Genomic DNA, 19,898 nt, shown 5'->3' with positions numbered 1-19,898 from the left:
GGGGTCCGAGGGGGATATTTGAGGGGTCCGAAGGGGGATTTTGCTTTCCCACGTGACAGTGACACCCCAAAAAGGAGGGGAGGAGGGATCCAGGGCTGTCCCCCCATTTTCTGGGGTCAATTCAGGCCATTTCGGGGTCGATAAATAAATTTATTAATCAATAAATAAATGTATTAATCAATAAATAATCAAGAGGACAATAATTGGGGGGGGGGGAGAGGGGCCGTGAGGGGGGAGGGGCTCCGAGGTCCCCAAATGTCCCCAAAGGCATCTGGGAGGTGCCGGGAGGACCCCAAGTGTCCAGCACTGGGGTCCCCAAGTGTCCCCAAGTGTCCCCAGGTGTCCCCAGTTGTCCAGCACTGGGGTCCCCAAATGTCCCCGAATGTCCCCAAGTGTCCTCCAGGTGTCCAGCACCGGGTCCCCAAATGTCCCCAAGTGTCCAAAACTGGGACTCCCAAGGTCCCCAAATGTCCCCAAGTGTCCCCATGTCCAGCACTGGGGTCCCCAAATGTCCCCAAGTGTCCCCATGTCCAGCACTGGGGTCCACGATGTCCCTTGATGTCCCCAAACCCTTGGACAGGGGGGGTCTCAGAACCCAAATCTCCACGTGTGAGGGTCCACGAGGTCCTTTGATGTCCCCAAATCTCTGGGCATGGGGGTCTCAGCACCCAGATCTTCACCAGTGAAGGTCCACGATGTCCCTTGATGTCCCCAAACCCTTGGACAGGGGGGGTCTCAGCACCCAGATCTCGACATGTGAGGGTCCACAATGTCCTTTGATGCCCCCAAATCTCTCACCATGGGGGTCTCAGCACCCAAATCTTCACATGGGAGGGTCCACGATGTCCCTTGATGTCCCCAAACCCCTGGACAGGGGGGGTCTCAGGACTCAAATCTCCACATGGGAGGGTCCACAACGTCCTTTGGTGCCCCCAAATCTCCAGGCAGGGGGGTCTCAGGACCCAAATCTTCATGAGTGAAGGTCCACGATGTCCCTTGATGTCCCTAAATCTGTGGGCGTGGGGGTCTCAGCACCCAGATCTCCACGATGTCCCTTGATGTCCCCAAACCCTTGGACATGGGTGGGTCTCAGGACCCAAATCTCCACAATGTCCTTTGATGTCCCCAAATTTCCAGGCAGGGGGGTCTCAGGACCCAAATCTCCACGTGTGAGGGTCCACGATGTCCTTTGATGTCCCCAAATCTCTCACCATGGGGGGTTGGGAGGGGTCGGTCTCAGGACCCCGGTGGTGAAAGACCGCTGGGGTGACCATCGCTGCGTGTCCCCCTCCCTTCTCTCCCCCCCCCCCCCCCCAAAAAAAAAAAGCTCCGCCCCCGGGGCGTCCCCGTCACCCGCCCGCGATGCGCAGCAGCCCCACGAAGTTGCCCTCGCGCTCGTCCTGCGCCAGCTGCCACCCCTCGTGTCCCCCCTCCGGTGTCACCCGCAGGCTCAGCGTGTCCCCCTCGTCCAGCCGCGCCACGCCCTGGGCCAGCGGCGAGCGCGCCCGGTGGCCCCCGAGCCCGCGGGGCAGCTCCAGGGGCACCTCGAGCAGCGGCCGCCGCGACCCCCCCGAGCCCCGCAGCACCCGCAGGACCACCCGGCCCGGGGGGCACTGGGGGGCCGCGCAGCTCAGCGAGAGTTGCCCGTAGAGGAGGTAGAGACCCCCCCGCGCCACCCGCAGCGAGCCCGCCGAGTCCCGCAGCACGTCCGAGCTCGGGAAAACGCCCTCGGTGCCCCGCTCGTAGTGCCAGGGGGGTTCGGAGGAGGTCGGGAGGGAGCCTGGGGGGGGGAAAAAAGGGGGGAGTTATAGGGGGGAGGGAGGGGAGAGGGAGGGGAGGGGGTGTAAGGAGGGGGGGAGGTGCCGGGGGAGGGGGGTGAGGTGGTGGGAGGGGGGCAGTGCAAGGGAGGTGGGTGATGGGAAGGGAGGGGGGTGATGGGAAGGGAGGTGGGGTGATCCAAAGGGACATGGGGTGTCCCAGGAGGAGATGGGTGTCCCCAGCTGGAGATGAGGTGACCCCAATTGGAGATGGAGGTCCCTGATGGGAGATGGGGTGTCCCAAAGGGACGTGGGGTGATCCAAAGGGACATGGGGTGTCCCAAGGGGAGATGGGGTGTCCCAAAGGAAGATAGGGTGTCCCAGGAGGAGATGGGTGTCCCCAGATGGAAATGGGGTGTCCTACAGGGAGATGGGGTGTCCCAAGGGAAGATGGGGTGTCCCAAAGGGACATGGGTGTCCCCAGCTGGAGATGGGGTGACCCCAATTGGAGATGGAGGTCCCTGATGGGAGATGGGGTGTCCCAAAGGGAGATGGGGTGTCCCAGGAGGAGATGGGTGTCCCCAAACCAGGGACACTCCGTGACACCCTGTGGATGCTCCATGACACCCCGGGGACACTCCATGACACTCTGGGGACACGGACACCCCATGACAGCTGGGGACACTCCGTGAGGCCCCCGTGCCACCCCCGCAAGCCGCAGCCCGAGGTGCCATTTCCTCTGTGACACTTTCGGGATGTGACACTTTCGGGATGACTCCGCCCTCCCTCCCCCCTCAGCTCCTCCCCTCTCTCCCCTCCCTCCCCCCCGAGCCCCCCCGAGCCCCCCCAAAATGCCCCGGGGGGGTCACTCACCGGGGCTGAGCAGGACGTGGGCGGCCGTGGCAGCCTGGGGGGGGCACAGAAGGGGGGGGGGTGTCAGTCTCCAAATGTCCCCAAATGTCCCCAAATGTCCACCCACACGGACACAGGGATGGACAGAGGGACACCTGGATGGACACAAGGACACCTGGGTGGACAGACGGACACAGGGATGGACACACGGGCATAGGGATGGACTCAAGGACACCTGGGTGGACAGATGGACACAGGGATGGACACACGGGCACCTGGATGGACACAAGGACACCTGGGTGGACAGATGGACACAGGGATGGACACACGGGCACCTGGATGGACACAAGGACACCTGGGTGGACGGGTGGACAGATGGATGGACAGACAGGCACATAGATGGACAGAGGGACACCTGGATGGACACGGACACCCAGGTGGACACACGGACACTTGGATGGACAGATGGACACCTGGATGGACAGATGGACACCTGGACGGATGGATGGACACCCGGATAGACACCCAGAAGGATGTACGGGGAAACATGGATGGACACACACCTGGCCAGACAGATGGACACCTGGGTGGACGGACACCTGGACACCAGGACAGAGGGACACCCAGGACAGGACAGACGGCCCCCAGGACAGACGGACAGCCCCCGGCCCCCCCGTGCCCACCTGCGGCGGGGGCTCCTCCCGGAGCAGCGTCAGGATCGCGGCGGCGGCCGCGGCGGCTCCGAGAGCGGCGGCGGCGACGGCGGCGGCGACAACCGGGAGCAGGCGGCGACAGCGGCTCCCATCCCGATCCCAGTCCCGATCCCGGTCCCGTTCCACGTCCTGGTCCCGGTCCCGGTCCTTGTACCAGTCCTTGTCCCGGTCCCAGTCCTTGTCCCGGTCCTTTTCCCGGTCCCGGTCCCGGTAGGGGCACCGGTACGGGCAGGGGGGCACCGGGGGGTTCTCGGGGTCGGCGAGCGGCGACATCGCGGTGGGGACCGAGCGGAGGAGCCGCCTTATAACGGGGACAGCGGGGAGGGACAGCGGGGAGGGGACGGGGACAGAGGGGAGGGACAGCGGGGAGGGGATGGGGAGGGACGGGGGAGGGACCGGGGATAACGGGGAGGGAATAGGGACACCGGGGAGGGGACTGGGACAGCGGGGAGGGGACGGGGACAAAGGGGAGGGACCCAGAAGGGACAGGGGATAACGGGGAGGGGACGGGGGGAGGGACGGGGACAACGGGGAGGGACCGGCGAGGAGCGGGAAGGGGATGGGGAAAGACCGGGAAGGGAGAGCGGGAGCACCGGGAAGGGGAGGGTGACAGGGGGACACCGGGGAGGGGGACACGGGTGACCGGCCGGAGCCGGGGAGGAACTGGGGGGACCCCGAGGGGACCAGGGGAGACCAGGGTGGCACCGGGGAGGGGACACCGGTGGGAACGGAGGGGACCAGAGGGGTCCGAGGAGGGGATGGGGACAACGGGGAGGGGATGGGGACGCCAAGGAGGGACCGGAGGGACTCCGGTGGCGCCGGGGAGGGACAGACCGACACCGGGGAGGGACAGACCGACACCGGGGAGGGACAGATCGACACCGGAGGGGACCCGAGGGACAACAGGGGGGGGGATCGGGGCGACCGGGGAGGGAGTGGGGGGGACTGGAGGGGACAATGGTGGCACCGGGGAGGGACAAAGGGACAACGGGGGGGGTCCAGGGTGGCACCGGAGGGGGGGGGGGGGACAGCGGACGGGTGGGTGGGGACAGACCGGGGAGGAACCGGCGGCCCCGGGGGCGGGGGGAGCCCTGGGGGACACCGGTGACGTCACGGTGGAGGGGAAGTGTGTCCCCCCCCACCGTGTCCCCCCCCCCCCGGGGATTTTGCCTCCCGGCCGTGACGGATTCCCGGAGTTTCCTGCGCGGAGCTGGGAGGGAATTTTTGCCCCCCCCGCCTCGAGACCGGGAAGGGATTTGGGGGGGACACGACACAGTGGGGGGGGAGAGGGGGGGCGGGGAGTTGATTCCCGGACTCCCGGGGGGCTCCCGGAGAGGTGTGACCCCCCCGCCTTGGGATTGGGTAGAGACTCTCCCATGGGAAACACCCCCCCAAAATGGGACCCCCGGGGGAGACCCCCAAATGAGCCCCCCCCATGGGAACCCCCTCAAAATGGGACCCCCGAGTGAGACCCCCCCTAAAAATGACCCCCCCATGGGAAGGCGCCCCCTCCCCCAAATGGGACCCCCGCGGGACCCCCCCCCCCAAGTGAAAGACCCTTCCAAGGGAGACCCCAAATGTGGATTGTCCCCCAAAATGGGACCCCCATGGGAGACCCCCCCAAATGAGGCCTCCGAACGTTCCCTCCCGTGTGAAGCCCCCCGAAAATGGGAGACCCCCCCTCTATAAGAGATCCCCATGGGAGACAAATTCCCCCCGGGAGACACGCCCCCTCCTCTGGCCCCGCCCCTCGCCCCGCCTCATCCTTCTCTAGCCAAGTCCCTCATTCGCCGGTCACGCCCCTTTTCCAGGCCACGCCCTCCAGGCCACGCCCCTCGCCTTTCCCTCCTCCTTGGCCCCTTCCCCGCCTCCCGGAACTCCCAAATCCCCACCCCCCACCCCCCCAAATCAGACCCCCTCCCAAATCAGACACCTCCAAATCCCCCCTGATCCCCCCCAAATCAGACACCCCCAAGTCCCCCCAAACCCCCCCAAATCCGACACCCCCAAATCAAACACCCCCAAATCCCCCTCCGACCCCCCCCAATTCAGACACCCCCACTTTGCGGGGGGAGGGGGGAACTCACGCCCCCCAAAATCCCTTTTATTAAACAAACAAGCCGGGGGGGGGGGGGTTGGGGCGGGGAGGGAACTGAGACCAGCCCGGACCCCCTCCCAGCCCCCCCCTTCCACCCCCCAACCCCTCGAGGAGGGGGTCCCGGGGGGGTGGGGGGAGGTTTCAGACGCGGCCCTTCTTGGCTTTGCCCCCCTTTTTTTGGAGGGGGGGCGGCGGCGGCGCCGCGACCACCGAGAGCCTCTTCGGGAGCGCGCCCTGCGCGCGCTGCGCGGTCTCGCGCTCGATCCGCAGCCGGATCCCGATCTCCAGGCGCTGGGGGGGGGGAAGGAAAGGGGCAGGTCAAGGGCGGGGGGGGCCGGGGCGGGGTCTGGAGCCCCCCCGAGACCCTCCCGGCCCCCCCTCACCTTCTTCAGCTGCTGCTGTTGGACCACGCGGAGCTTTTTGGGGGCGATGGTGCGGCCTGGGGGGGGGGGGGGGGGGGGGGCGTGAGGGGGGGGCAGAGACCCCGGGAACCTCCCCGAGAGATACCCAAGACCCCCCCAAGAGACTACTCAGACCCCCTGAGAGACCCCGAGACCCCCCCGAGAGACTCCGCCCTCTCCCTGAGAGACCTTGGGAACCCCCCGAGAGACACCCAAGACCCCCCAAGAGACTCCTCGGACCCCCTGAGAGACCCTGGGACCCCCGAGAGACACCCAAGACCCCCCAAGAGACTCCTCGGACCCCCTGAGAGACCCTCGGGACAATGTGACAGACCCCGAGACCCCTCCGGAAGATGCCCCGGAGCCACGAGAGACACCCAGGACTCTCTAAGAGACTCCCTGGACTCTCTGAGAGACCCCAGGACCCCCCCGGGCCCCCCAAGAGACCCTCGGGATCCCCCGTAGATTCCTTTGACCCCCCGGTGGGTACGTCAGAAGCCCCCGAGGGGGGAGGCCGAGCCCCCCCCAGAACCCCGCAGCTCCTTCCGCCTCCTCCGGGGGTCTCTCCCGGCACCCCCCCGGCCTTGCCCCCCCCCCCCTCCCCTCACCTCCCTTCCTCGGCCCCCGCCCCCCTCGCGCCGCCGCCGTCGTCGTTTTGGGTCGTTTGGCCGCGGCTTTGGGGACCCCCTGAGCCATGGCGACACTTCCGCTTCTGGTACTTCCGCTTCCGGCCGCGGGGCACGACGGGACGCAATGCTTGAGGTGACGCGAAGACTACTGGGATAGAACGAGGCGGAAGTGGCGCAAAGGACGATGGGATTTATCGAGGCCCTCCGCGCAAGGCACGCCGGGATGCAGGAGGCCGGAAGTGCCCCGTGAAGCGACTCCTGCCCCCCTAATTAATTCCCTCCTCGCTCCTCCAGCGCCTGGCGCAGCTCCTGGGGGGCGAAAACCCCCCACTCGGTGATGATCCCGCCCGTGATCAGCTCGTGCGGGGTCACGTCGAACGCCGGGTTCCAAACGTCCACCTCTGCGTGGGAGAGAAGGGGGACACGGGGTCAGGGGGGGTCCGGTAGCGACCCCCCGGCAGGGGGGGACCATTGACCCTTTTGGGACCTCCCCCCACCCCATATGGGACCCCCTGACCCACAGAGGACCCCCACACCCCATACAGAACCCCCTGACCCACAGAGGACCCCCCACACCCCACAGGAGACCCCCTGACCCACAGGGGACCCCCACACACCCCATATAGAGCACCTGACCCACAGGGGATCCCCCACCCCATATAGAACCCCCTGACCCACAAGGGACCCCCACACACCCCATATAGAACCCCCTGACCCACAGGGGACCCCCCCCTACCCACAGGAGACTCCCTACACCCCAAATAGAACACCCTGACCCACAGGGGACCCCCTCACACCCCACAGGAAACCCACACCCCTACACAAGCCCTGCCCACCCTCTCTGGGGCCTCCCCCCCCCCCCGAGGTGTGTCACACCCCGAGGGCCCCCCTCCCGAAAATGTGACACCCCCAGGGACCACCCCCCGCCCCCATCCCCTGCACCCACCCGGGTCCGCCAGCAGGACCCCCCCGAGGTGGGTGAGCTCGGCCTTGGGCCGCTCCTCGATGGGGATCAGGTGCCCCCCGGGCAGGGAGGGGTCGCAGGACGAGCTGGGGGCGGCCACGTAGAAGGGGACGCGGAGGTGCCGCGCGACCACGGCGAGCTGGAACGTCCCGATCTTGTTCGCCACGTCCCCGTTGGCGGCCACGCGGTCCGCGCCCACCACCACGGCTGGGGGGGGGGAACGGGGAGGGGTCAGGGGGACCGGCCAGGGGGACCCCCTTGTCACCCCTGTGTGTCCCCCCCCCCCAAAGTGCCCTCGGTCCTGGCCCCTGCCCCCGCTCCGCCATGCCCTGGCCCCTGGCCCCACTCCTTGTCCCGTGTCCTCCTTGTCCCGTGTCCTCCCCGTCCCAGATGTCCCCCCTGTCCATGATGTCACCCCTGTGTCCCCCCCAAAGTGCCCTCGGTCCTGGCCCCCACTCCGCCATCCCCTGGGCTCTGGCCCCACTCCTTGTCCCATATCCCCTCCTGTCCCAGATGTCCCCTCCCCAGTCCCAGATGTCCCCCCATGTCCCCCCCAGTCCCAGATGTCACTTCATGTCCCCCCCCAGTCCCAGATGTCCACCCCATGTCCCCCCCAGTCCCAGATGTCCCCCCATTTCCCCTCCCCAGACCCAGATGTCCCCCCATTTCCCCCCCCCAGTCCCAGATGTCCACCCCATGTCTCCCCCGAGTCCCAGATGTCCCCCCATGTCCCCCCATGTCCCCCCATGTCCCCCCATATCCCCTCCCCAGTCCCAGATGTCCCCTCCCCAGTCCCAGATGTCCCCCCATGTCCCCCCCAGTCCCAGATGTGTCCCCCTATCCCCCCCCACCGTTGACGCCCCGGTCCCGGATGGCGGCGGCGGCCGCGCTGTCCCCGATCAGCGTGGCCGGGATCCCGTCGTGGCGCAGCTCGAGCGCCGTGAGCCGCGAGCCCTGGTTGTAGGGCCGGGTCTCGGTGCAGAACACGCGGGACAGAGACCCCCGGGCGTGCAGGGCACGGACCACCCCTGGGGGGCACGAGGGGACAGGTCAGGGACCTCCCCACCCCAAAAACAGGGACCCCCGGGCGTGCAGGGCACGGACCACCCCTGGGGGGGCACGGGGGGAGAGATCAGAGACCCCAAAACAGAGACCCCCGGGTGTGCAGGGCATGGACCACCCTTGGGGGGCACGAGGGGACAGGTCAGGGACCCCCCTCCCAAAGTAGGGACCCCCCCCCCCCAAAAGAGCAATCCCCTGGGTGTGCAGGGCACGGACCACCCCTGGGGGGGGGCACAGGGGGGAGAGATCAGAGACCCCAAAACAGAGACCCCCGGGAGTGCAGGGCATGGACCACCCTGGGGGGGGCACGAGGGGGGCGATCAGAGACCCCAAAACAGAGACCCCCGGGCGTGCAGGGCACGGACCACCCCTGGGGAGGCACAGGGGGAGAGATTAGAGACCCCAAAACAGAGACCCCCGGGCGTGCAGGGCACGGACCACCCTGGGGGGGGCACGGGGAGATCAGAGACCCCAAACCAGCGACCCCCGGGCGTGCAGGGCATGGGCCACCCTGGGGGGGCACGAGGGGACAGGTCAGGGACCCCCCTCCCAAAATAGGGACCCTCAAGACAGACAAGGACCCCCCACTCATGCAGGGCCCGCACCACCCCTGGGAACACGGGGGGGGGAAAACAGGGGGGGACATTGAGCCCCCAGTGCCCCCCCAGTGCTCCCAGTGCTCCCCTAGCACCCCCCCAGCACCCCCCCAGTGCTCCCCCAGTGCCCCCCCAGTGCTCTCAGTGTTCCCAGTTCTCCCCCAATGCCACCCCAGTGCCCCACCAGTGCCCCACCAGTGCTCCCAGTGCTCCCAGTGCCTCCCCAGTGCTCCCCCAGTGCCCCCCCAGTGCTCCCAGTGCCCCCCAGCCCCCCCCCCCGTACCCAGGGCGGTGCCGTAGCCGGCCGTGGCGAGGGTCCCGGTGTTGCAGTGGGTCAGGAGGGTGACGGGGCCCCCCCCCGGGACCCCCTGGAGGATGTGCCGGGCCCCGTGTTCCCCGATGCTCCGGTTGTCCCCCCGGTCCTTCTCCAGGAGCCCCTCGATGTACTCGATGATGCTGAGGGGGGGGGAGGGGGAAATGGGGTGTGGGACCCCCCTGGGACCCCAACCCCACCCCTGGGGGACCCCAAATTCATCCCTGGGACACCCCCAACCCACCCCTGGGGGACCCCAAATTCATCCTGGGACACCCCCAACGCACCCGGGGGGGACCCCAAACTCACCCTGGGGGACCCCAAATTCACCCGGGGACCCTAAATCCGTCGCTGGGACACCCCCAACCCACCCCAGAACCCCAAACCCACCCTGGGACCCCAAATACACCTCTGGGGGACCCCAAATCCATCGCTGGGACACCCCAAACCCATCCTGGGACCTCAAACTCATCCTGAGACACCCCCAACCCACCCGGGGGGACCCCAAATCCACCTCTGGGGGACCCCAAATCCATCGCTGGGACACCCCAAGCCCACCCTAGGGAACCCCAAACTCACCCTGGGGGACCCCAAAGCCATCCTAGGACCACAAACCCACCCCTGGGAGACCCTAAATCCATCCCTGGGACACCCCAACTCACCCTAGGGGACCCCAAACCCACCCCTAGGAGACCCCAAACCCATCCTAGGACCACAAACCCATCCTAGGACCACAAACCCACCCCTGGGGGACCCGAAACCCATCCAGGGACCCCAAACTTACCCCTCGGAGACCTCAAATCCATCCCTGGGAGGGACCCCAAATTCACCCGGGGACCCCAAATCCATCCCTGGGACACCCCCAACCCACCCAGAAGACTCCAAACCCATCCCTAGGAGACCCCAATAACCCCCCCCAGCACCCCAATACCCCCCTCACATCACTCCCAGCCCCCCAACTCCCCCCCTAGACCCCCAACTTCCCCCCAGGACCCCCCAGTTCCCCCCCTAAACACCTCAAATCCACACCAGAGGTGTCACAGGACCCCAAACCCACCCCTGGGAGACCCCAATACCCCCCTCACATCACTCCCAGCCCCCCAAATCCCCCCCTGGACTCCCCAACTTCCCCCTAAGACCCCCAATTTCCCCCCCAGCTCCCCCAGACCCCCCCTAAACACGTCAAATCCACACCAGAGGTGTCACAGGACCCCAAACCCACCCCTGGGAGATCCCAATAACCCCCCCACAGCACCCCAATACCCCCTCACATCACTCCCAGCCCCCCAACTCCCCCCCTAGACCCCCCAATTTCCCCCCAGTTCCCCCCAGTTCCCCCCCCCAGACCCCCCGTACCTCTCCCTGAGCTGCTGGGGGGTGACCCCGGGGGTCTCGACCCTGGTGCGGACGAAGGCCCGGAGCCGCTGGGCCTCGCGGGCCATGTTGACGGCCGTGGGCCGGGCCCCCAGCAGGACCCCCAACCTCTGCCCCACGAACTCCTCCAGCGCCCCCAAATCCTCCGTGGGGCCCGAGCCCCCCGCCAGCTCCACCGCCAGGCTCAGGCAGCCCACCAGGGCGATGGCAGGAGCCCCCCGAACCTGGAGGGGGGGGTCACAACAGCCCCATCACCATCCTGGGGGTCCAAAACCCCCCACCAGGGCGATGGCAGGAGCCCCCCGAACCTGGGGGGGGGGTCACAACAGCCCCATCACCATCCTGGGGGTCCTAAAACCCCCCACCAGGGTGATGGCAGGAGCCCCCCAAAGCTGGGGGGGGGTCACAACAGTCCCATCACCATCCTGGGGGTCCTAAACCCCCCACCAGGGCGATGGCAGGAGCCCCCCGAACCTGGGGGGGGGGGGTCACAACAGCCCCATCACAATCCTGGGGGTCCTAAACCCCCCCTAGGGAGATGGGGGGGGTCATAACAGCCCCATCACCATACAAGGGGGGGTTAAGGGGGTCCCCTGAACCCCCATCATCATCTTGGGGGGGTCACAACAGCCCCATCACCATCCTGGGGGTCCTGAAACCCCCACCAGGGCGATGGCAGGAGCCCCCCAAAGCTGGGGGGGGGGGTGTCAGTGTTTGGGGGGTAAGGACTGGGGGGGGGTCAGGGTCAAGGATTGGATGTATAAGGACGGGGGTGGGTTCAGGGGGTTCAGGGAGGGCTCAGGGGTTTTCGGGGGGGGGTCTCCCCTCACCTCCATGTCCCGGATGGACCCCCAGGGCTGGGGGGGTGTCAATGGTTGGGGGGTCAGGACTGGGAGGGGTCAGGGGTTGGGGGGATCAGGACGGGGGTGGGTTTAGGGTGTTCAGGGGTCTCAGGAGTTTTCGGGGGGGGGGGTCTCCCCTCACCTCCATGTCCCGGATGGCCCCCCAGGCCCGCTCCACGTCCCCCACCCGCTCATAGCGGAGCTGCCCCGGCAGCAGCCGCTGGTTCAGGACCTCGAGGGACCCGCGTTGGTACCGGAGCGACTCGAGCGCCATCGCGGGGACAACACCGCCCCTTCCGGCCCCCCCGCGACGGGGAGGGGGGGTCACACCCACAGCACAACCCCCCCGCCATGGGGGACAACCCCTGGGAATGGGGGGATACCCCCAGGAATGAAGGGACAACCCCCGGGAATAGGGGGGACATCCCCCAGTGACACCACGTGGAGCCCGATCCTGAACCGACCCCCACCTCCCCGCCCCTTCCGGCCCCCCCGGAGCGGAGAGGGGGGGTCACACCCCCAGCACAACCCCCCCGGCATGGGGGACAACTCCCGGGAATGGGGGGACAACCCCTGGGAATGGGGGGACAACCCCCTGGAAATAGGGGGACACCCCCCAGTGACACCACGTGGGGCCCGATCCTGAACCGACCCCACCCGCCCCTTCCGGCCCCCCCGCAACGGGGAGGGGGGGGTCACACCCACAGCACAACCCCCCCGGGATGGAGGACAACCCCCGGGAATGGGGGGATACCCCCAGGAATGAAGGGACAACCCCCGGGAATAGGGGGGACACCCCCCAGTGACACCACGGGGGTCCCGATCCAGGGGGGTCCCGGCCCAGGTTGGAAACCCGTCGCTTCCGCCCCCTCCCTCCCCCCCGACGTCGGGATCACTGGTTTATACTGGGGTCACTGGTTTATACTGGGGTCACTGGTCCATACTGGGATCACTGGTTTATACTGGGCTCATAGGGCTGTACTGGGCTCACTGGTCCGTACTGGGCTCACTGGTTTATACTGCGTTCACTGGGCTCTACTGGGCTCACTGGTCCATACTGGGGTCACTGGTCCGTATTGGGGTCACTGGTCCATAATGGGCTCACTGGTCCATACTGGGCTCACTGGTCCATACTGGGTTCACTGGGCTGTACTGGGCTCACTGGTCCATACTGGGGTCACTGGTCCTTACTGGGGTCACTGGTCCATACTGGGCTCACTGGTTTATACTGGGCTCACTGGTTTACACCCCCAATCCCAGGGGGGGTTCCTGGTCCATTTGGGGGTCCCACAGAGGGGGGGGGGGCGGGAGGAGGATCCCAATCCGGGGGGGGGTCCCATGGCGGGGTGGGGGATCCCTAATTCACGATGGGGGGGGGGGTCCCAATTTGGGGGGATGTCTCAATTTGGGGGGGGGGAGTCCCATGGTAGGGGGACATCCCTCTTCGTCGTGGGGGGGTCCCCAACTCGGGGGGGGGTGGGTTCCAACTGGGGGGGGGGGGCTTCTCCCAGCAAGGGGTGGGACACACACTACAGGACACCGGTGCCACCAACCCCATTTAATTTTGGGGTGCTGGGGGGGGTATAAATTACAGGGGAAAGGAGGGGGGGTCTGTGGGGGTGGGGAGGGGTCTGAGTGGCCCCCCCAGACCACCCCCGGGGGGGTCCAGCCCCCCCAAACAGCAGCTCAGGCACTGTCAGAGCCGGAGTCCGAGTAGTCGGCGACGAGGGACGGGGGGGGGCGCGGCCCTGGGGAGGCCCGGGAGCGGGGCAGGGGGGTCTCCCCCATCCTGGGGGGCTGCAGGGGGGTCCCCCCTACCTTGGGGGGCCGCAGGGGGATCCCCCCTACCTTGGGGAGCTGCAGGGGGGTCCCCCCCAGGGCCGGCGTTCCCCGGGGGGGTTCCCTCCACCCCCCCACTCTCCCTCCTGCGCACGATGCCGAGCCCGGCGGGGGTCGGGGTGGGGGGGGCCGGGGGGTCCCTTGGGCGCTCGGACCCCCCCCCCGAGGGGTCCCCGGGTTTTTTGGGGGGTCCCGGGGCCGAACCAGGGCCGGTGGGAGATCTCAGAGCGTTTCAGCCGCTGCTTCTCCTCGTAGGCTGTGGGGGCACAAGGGGAGGGGGGGGTCACCGGGGGGGGGGGCTGGACCCCCCTGAGCCCCCCAAAAACGCCCCCCCCGGCCCCCCCCCCCACGCACAGTCGGGGGCGCGCAGGGTGAGCAGGGCGGCGAGGCGCCGATCCTCCTCCTCCTCCCGCAGCAGGGGGATGCTCAGCCCCGCCCGAGCCCGAAGCGCCGCCGCCTCCTCCTCCTCCTCCCGAAGCGTCCGCTTCTCCTCCTGGGGGGGGGGGCAAAAAGGGGGGTCGAGACCCCCCCCCCGTGCGGGTGAGGGGAGGGGGGGCAGAGACCCCCGCACTGGGTGGGTGGGGGTCCCAGAGCCCCACCACCACCACCACCGGGGGGGTATTTTGGGGTCTCAGGGCGCTCCCAGGTTGGGGCAAGGACTCAGCATTGCGGTTTTGGGGGGTCCCCCAGCCCCCCCCCCCACAGTGGGTGGTTGGGGGTGCCAGCTGGGTTTCTTGGGGGTCTCAGATCCCCCCCCCCAACCCTCGGGTGCATTTTGGGGGTCCCGAGGGGGTATTTTGGGGTCCCAGGCCCTCCCAGGCTTGGGCAAGAACCCAGCGTTGGGCTTTTGAGGGGTCTTGGGGCCCCCTCAGTGTGTGGTTGAGGGGGTGCCAGGTGGGTCATTTGGGGGTCCCAGATCCCCCCCACCCACATGGGGTGCATTATGGGGGTCCTGGGTGCATTTTGAGGGTCCTGGGGGTGTATTTTGGGGTCCCAGGGGAATATTTTGGGGTCCCAGGCCCTCCCAGGCTTGGGCAAGAACCCAGCGTTGGGCTTTTGAGGGGTCTCGAGGCCCCCTCAGTGTGTGGTTGAGGGGGTGCCAGGTGGGTTTTTTAGGGGTCCCAGATCCCCCACACACACACGGGTGCATTTTGGGGGTCCCAGGGGTGTATTTTGGGGTCCCAGGGGAATATGTTGGGGTCCCAGGCCCTCCTAGGCTTGGGCGAGACCCCAGCGTTGGGCTTTTGAGGGGTCTCGAGGCCCCCTCAGTGTGTGGTTGAGGGGGTGCCGGGTGGGTTTTTTGGGGGTCCCAGATCCCCCCCAACCCCCAGGTTGGTATTTTGGGGGGGTCCCTCACCCGGAACTGGCGGCGCAGGCGGCTGTTGAGGCCAAAGTCGTCCCTCCAGGCGTCCTGGGCCTCCTGCAGCCGGCTCAGGGTGGGGGTCTCGCGCTCCAGGACCCCCCGGTCCTGCACCCCGTGCTCCAGGCGGAACATGGGGTCGAGGGCCAGGCGCTCCTTCTGCTCCGGGGCTGGGAAAGGGAACGGGGGGAATGGGAGCACTGGGGGCACTGGGAGGAACTGGGAGCACATGGGATCAAGGGCCAGGCACTCCTGCTCCGGGGCTGGGAAAGGGAACAGGGGGAATGGGAGCACTGGGAGCACTGGGGGCACATGGGATCCTGTGCCAGGCGCTCCTGCTCCGGGGCTGGGAAAGGGAACAGGGGCAATGGGAGCACTGGGAGTGACTGGGGGCACATGGGATCCTGTGCCAGGCGCTCCTGCTCCGGGGCTGGGAAAGGGAACAGGGGCAATGGGAGCACTGGGAGCACTGGGGGCACTGGGGGCACATGGGATCCTGTGCCAGGCACTCCTGCTCCGGGGCTGGGAAAGGGAATGGGGCAATGGGAGCACTGGGAGCACTGGGAACACTGGGAACAATGGGGGCACATGGGATCCTGTGCCAGGCACTCCTGCTCCGGGGCTGGAAAAGGCACTGGGAGCACTGGGAGCACTGGGGGCACATGGGATCCTGTGCCAGGCGCTCCTTCTGCTCCAGGGCTGGCAAAGGGAACGGGGCAATGGGAGCACTGGGAGTACTGGGAGCACTGGGAGCACTGGGGGCACTGGGGGCACATGGGATCCTGCACGAGGAGCTTGTTCTGCTCTTGGAATGGGAACTGGGAGCACTGGGAACACTGGGAGTGACTGGGAGCACATGGGATCCTGTGCCAGGTCCTCCTTCTGCTCCTGGAATGGGAACTGGGAGCACTGGGAGGAACTGGGAGTGACTGGATCTGACCAGTGGGGCTAGGACTGGGCCCGAGTGGGGTTACTGGGCCATACTGGGGTTACTGGTGTTACTGGGTTGTGCTGGACTCACAGGGGGGCGGGGCCTGGGCGCTGTCTCGGGTGGTCCCAGTGCTCCTTCTGGGACTGACTCACTGGGGGCACTGGGAGGAACTGGGGGCACTGGGACTGGGCCATACTGGGGTTACTGGTGTTACTGGGCCATACTGGGGTTACTGGTGTTACTGGTGTTACTGGGCTGTCCTGGACTCACAGGGGGGCGGGGCCTGGGCGCTGTCCCGGGGGGTCCCAGTGCTCCTTCTGGGACTGACTCACTGGGGGCACTGGGACTCACTGGGGGCACTGGGACTGGGTCACACTGGGGTTACTGGTGTTACTGGGCCATACTGGTGTTACTGGTGTTACTGGGCTGTGCTGGACTCACAGGGGGGCGGGGCCTGGGCGCTGTCCCGGGGGTCCCAGCGCTCCTCCTTGCGCCGGGCCCCGCTCACGATGACGTAGTCGCAGCTGGCGGGGTCCGTCTGCAGCTCGATGTGGTTCACGCACAGGTGACACTTCATCCGGAACCTGGGGGGGCCCGGGGGGGGGGTCACAGCTCAGGGGGTGTCCCCAGGTGTCCCCAGGTGTCCCCAGAGCTCGGGGGGGGGGTCACACCCACCTGTACACGGGGGTGGTGTAGTAATTCCCCACCTTCTTCTTCTCCGCGTTGTACCTGACGCCTGAGGGAGGAGGGGGGGCGGTGGGGGGGGGTCAGACCCACCCCCCCAAAGGATTTCGGGGTCCCCCTGACCACCCAAACGCCCTGGGACTCACCAAAACACCCCCTGCCCCCAAAAACTCCGCTGCCAGGCCACTTGAATGCCCTGATCCCCCTCAAAACCCCCCAGACAGACCCTACCCAAAAAACAACCCCTGACATCCCCCAGCCCCCCCAAACCCCCAACAACCTCTCCCTTACCCCCCCAAGCCCCCCCCAGAACCTCCCCAACACCCCCCTGACCCCCCCAAAGCCGCCCCCAGCCCCACTCACCCATCCCGATGTGGTTCTTGCACCCGTCGCACCAGATGTTAAAGGGCATCTCGAACCTGGGGGGGGGCAGAGGGAGGGTTTGGGGGGCACAGGGAGCCACAGGGAGGGTTTGGGGGAGTCCTGGGGACCCCCCAAGCTGTTCCAGGGGCCGTTTTGGGGTGTCCCCTCCTCACCTGATGACCAGGATGCCCTGGGAGAGCTTCCGGGCGCGCTCCCGCAGGGGGTGGCTGTGGTGGTACTTGTTGAGGGAGCCATGCTGAGGGGGGAAAAGAGGGGTTAGGGGGGTCCACAGCACCCCAAAAAAACCCCTGACACCCCCCCGGCAGCCCCTCAGAACCCCAAAAACCCCTTAACCCCAAACTCCCCCTGATAGCCCCACCAGCCCCTCCCAGTTCCCCCCTTACGCCCGCCCCCAGTTCCCCCCAAACCTCCAAAAATCGCCCCTAAACCCTCCCAAAATCCCCCCTGACACCCCCCTGGAAGCCCCCCAGGACCCCAAAAACTCCTTAACCCCAAACTCCCCTCTACAACTCCCCCAGCCCCCCAAATTCCCCCAAAACCCCAACACCCTCAGCCCCCCCAAATTTCCCCTTACACCCCCCAGTTCCCCACAAACCTCCAACTCCCCCCCCAAAAAATCCCCCCTGACACCCCCCTGGCAGCCCCCCAGGACCCCAAAAACTCCTTAACCCCAAACTCCCCTCTACAACTCCCCCAGCCCCTCAAATTCCCCCAAAACCCCGACATCCCCCCAGCACCCCCTAAACTTCCCCCTAAACCCCCCCAAGTTCCCCCCAAACCTCCAAAAATCGCCCCTAAACTCCCCCAAAATCCCCCCTGACACCCCCCTGGCAGCCCCCCAGAACCTCCCTCAAAACCCCTTAACCCCAAATCCCCCCGACAGCCCCCCCAGGCCCCCCAAATCCCCCTTCACAGCCCCCCAGTTCCCCCCAAACCTCCAAAAATCGTCCCTAAACGCCCCCAAAAATCCCCCCAGTTTCCCCTAAACCCCCCCAAAAAACCCCCTGACACCCCCCTGGCAGCCCCCCAAAACCCCAAAAACCCCTTAACCCCAACCCCCCCCCCTTACGACCCCCCCAAATCCCCCCAAACCTCCAAAAATCGCCCCTAGCCCCCCCCAAAATCCCCCCTGACACCCTCCCAGCCCCCCTCGACCCCCCAATCGCCCCCACCCACCTTGGCAGGGTCGAAGTCGGGGGGGTAGTACTTGTTGGTGCCCTTGCGCTCGCCCTGGGGGGACATTGGGGGGTCACGGGGGGGCCCCTCGGTGGCCTTGGTGGCCCCAAGGTGGCCCCAGTAGTCCCAGGGTGGTCCCGGTGGCCCCAAGGTGGCCTCGATGCTGCTGAGGTGGCCCCAATGCTGCTGAGGTGGCCCCAGTAGCCTCCTGGTGGCCCTGGTGGCCCGGAGGTCCCCGGTGCAGCCACAGTGGCCCTGAGGTGGCCCCAGTGCACTCCCGGTGGCCCAGTGGCCCCGAGGTGGCCCCAGTGGCCCCAGGGTGGCCGCGGTGGCCCAGATGCCTCCGGTGCAGCCACAGTGGCCCTGGTGGGCCCAGGGTGGTCCCGTGGTGGTCCCGGTGGCCCCGAGGTGGCCCTGTGGTGGCCTCAATGCTGCTGAGGCGGCCCCAGTAGCCTCCTGGTGGCCCTGGTGGCCCAGAGGTCCCCGGTGCAGCCACGGTGGCCCCGAGGTGGCCCCGGTAGTCCTGTGGTGGCCCCGGTGGCCTCAAGGTGGCCCCGAGGTGGCCCCGGCAGTCCTGTGGTGGCCCCGGTGGCCCCGAGGTGGCCCCGAGGTGGCCCCGGTAGTCCTGTGGTGGCCCCGAGGTGGCCCCGTCCCCACTCACCATGGCCGAGGGTCTCTGGAGCACAGGCAGGACCTGGAGGGGACGAGGAGGTTACTGGGGAGCCCCCAGTTTGTACTGGGACAGGGACCCCCTCCCAGTATGGGGGTAATGGTCACTGGTCTGCACTGGGGCCGCCCCTCCTCCCCCAGTTTGGGGTCACTGGTTTATTCTGGGGTCACTGATCTGTCCTGGGGTTACTGGTCTATACTGGGATCTGTCCTGGGGTTACTGGTCTATACTGGGGTCTGTACTGGGGGTCCCTGGTCTATACTGGGGTCTGTACTGGGGGTCCCTGGTCTATACTGGGGTCTATACTGGGGGTCCCTGGTCTATACTGGGGTCTGTAGTGGGGTCCTTGACCCATACTGGTCTATACTGGTTTATACTGGTCCCCCCGTCCCCCCAGTTCCCCACGAACCTCTTCCGGCTCCGCCGCTCAGGCCCCGCCCCTTCCTTTGCGTCACCGCGCGCTGATTGCTCCACCAGCGGCCGAGGGGCGGAGTCTGCCGGGCGGCCCCGCCCCTCCCGCAGCCGCGCGTTTGCGACCCCTGGCGGCGCCGCAGAGCCGTGGCTTACGGCGGCCCTTAGCAACGGGGGCCATAGCAACGACTGGTCCATAGCAACTAGGCTCCATAGCAACGGGGCCCGTAGCAACGGGGCCCGTAGAAACGGCAGGACCATAGCAACCGGGGCTCCATCTCAAGGGGGCCCATAGCAACGAGAGTGCATAGCAACGACAGGTCCATAGGAGCAGCAGGACCATAGCGACGGGATCTCCATAGCAACTGGGCCCATAGCAACGGGGCTCCATAGCAACGGGGGTCTCCATAGATACGGGGGGTCCATCACAACGGGGGTCCATAGCAATGGGAGTCTCCATAGCAACGGGGCCCATAGAAATGGAGTCCATAGTAACAGTGGTCCATAGCAACGGGACCATCTCCGTAGCAATGGGGCCCATAGCAACGCGGTCTCCCTAGCAACGGGGGGGCCCGTGGCAACCTGGAGCACCCAGAGCCCCCCCAGCCCCTCCCTGTAGGGGATATCCCCCCCCTGCCCCCGAGTTCTGGGGTCCCCTCACTGTCCTCTCCCCCAGATCCCCCCACGGTGTCCCCTGGTCCCATCAGGCCCCCCCGGCAACCTCAGTTCCCCGGGGGGTGACACAGGGCTGTCACGGGGGTGACACGACAGGTCGGGCAGTGGGGGCCCCCCACAGCCCCCCCCCCATCACCCTGGGTCCCCATGGGGGTGGCATTGTCACT

The 19,898-nt window shown here is 67.2% G+C and overlaps 4 protein-coding genes and 2 long non-coding RNA genes across 9 annotated transcripts in view; 2 read left to right on the top strand and 4 right to left on the bottom strand.

The window, feature by feature from the left end:
• Positions 1-7,478, top strand: part of C3 (complement C3) — a 50,199-nt gene extending 42,721 nt beyond the window's left edge. Inside the window, exon 41 of the mRNA XM_051774636.1 lies at positions 7,467-7,478. The gene's annotated coding sequence lies outside the window, so the exon portion shown is untranslated. The remainder of the gene's footprint in view (positions 1-7,466) is intronic.
• LOC127464334 (uncharacterized) lies at positions 1,534-3,389 on the bottom strand. Its single transcript, XR_007901307.1, has 3 exons — positions 3,293-3,389; positions 2,631-2,664; positions 1,534-1,780 (listed from the first exon to the last, which is right to left on the bottom strand). It is a non-coding gene; the product is annotated as an uncharacterized LOC127464334 (long non-coding RNA).
• CUNH19orf53 (chromosome unknown C19orf53 homolog) lies at positions 5,385-6,559 on the bottom strand. The gene is made up of 3 exons (XM_051774642.1): positions 6,430-6,559; positions 5,804-5,859; positions 5,385-5,711 (listed from the first exon to the last, which is right to left on the bottom strand). The coding sequence occupies exons 1-3, from the start codon at positions 6,515-6,517 to the stop codon at positions 5,562-5,564; spliced, it is 294 nt and encodes a 97-aa protein (XP_051630602.1). The 5' UTR covers positions 6,518-6,559; the 3' UTR covers positions 5,385-5,561.
• MRI1 (methylthioribose-1-phosphate isomerase 1) lies at positions 6,718-11,986 on the bottom strand. 3 transcript variants are annotated; one of them, XM_051774638.1, is made up of 6 exons: positions 11,744-11,975; positions 10,742-10,983; positions 9,356-9,528; positions 8,266-8,442; positions 7,397-7,621; positions 6,718-6,851 (listed from the first exon to the last, which is right to left on the bottom strand). In XM_051774638.1, the coding sequence occupies exons 1-6, from the start codon at positions 11,873-11,875 to the stop codon at positions 6,721-6,723; spliced, it is 1,080 nt and encodes a 359-aa protein (XP_051630598.1). In that variant the 5' UTR covers positions 11,876-11,975; the 3' UTR covers positions 6,718-6,720. The 3 variants fall into 3 exon arrangements, with proteins under 3 accessions (XP_051630598.1, XP_051630599.1, XP_051630601.1); XM_051774639.1 differs by lacking the exon at positions 11,744-11,975 and adding an exon at positions 11,590-11,600; XM_051774641.1 differs by lacking the exon at positions 8,266-8,442 and having other exon boundaries at positions 6,721-6,851; positions 11,744-11,986.
• Positions 11,987-13,400: 1,414 nt separating this feature from the next.
• Positions 13,401-18,991, bottom strand: YJU2B (YJU2 splicing factor homolog B). 2 transcript variants are annotated; one of them, XM_051774647.1, is made up of 11 exons: positions 18,888-18,991; positions 18,637-18,824; positions 17,976-18,029; positions 16,952-17,034; positions 16,779-16,834; positions 16,407-16,467; positions 16,173-16,315; positions 14,798-14,970; positions 13,795-13,933; positions 13,450-13,696; positions 13,401-13,419 (listed from the first exon to the last, which is right to left on the bottom strand). In XM_051774647.1, exons 2-11 carry the CDS (start codon positions 18,637-18,639, stop codon positions 13,416-13,418), a joined length of 963 nt encoding a protein of 320 aa, XP_051630607.1. In that variant the 5' UTR covers positions 18,640-18,824; positions 18,888-18,991; the 3' UTR covers positions 13,401-13,415. The 2 variants fall into 2 exon arrangements, with proteins under 2 accessions (XP_051630607.1, XP_051630608.1); XM_051774648.1 differs by lacking the exons at positions 13,401-13,419; positions 13,795-13,933 and having other exon boundaries at positions 13,658-13,696.
• Positions 17,980-18,752, top strand: LOC127464340 (uncharacterized). The gene is made up of 3 exons (XR_007901311.1): positions 17,980-18,075; positions 18,265-18,574; positions 18,617-18,752. It is a non-coding gene; the product is annotated as an uncharacterized LOC127464340 (long non-coding RNA).
• Positions 18,992-19,898: the final 907 nt, after the last annotated feature.

Source organism: Manacus candei, unplaced genomic scaffold (assembly GCF_025592945.1).
Source record: "Manacus candei isolate 608988 ecotype Guabito, Panama unplaced genomic scaffold, ASM2559294v1 h1tg000210l, whole genome shotgun sequence".
Lineage (NCBI taxonomy): Eukaryota > Metazoa > Chordata > Aves > Passeriformes > Pipridae > Manacus > Manacus candei.
The sequence above is the reverse complement of the archived record's forward strand: the minus strand, read 5'-3'. Positions and strand labels throughout refer to the sequence as shown.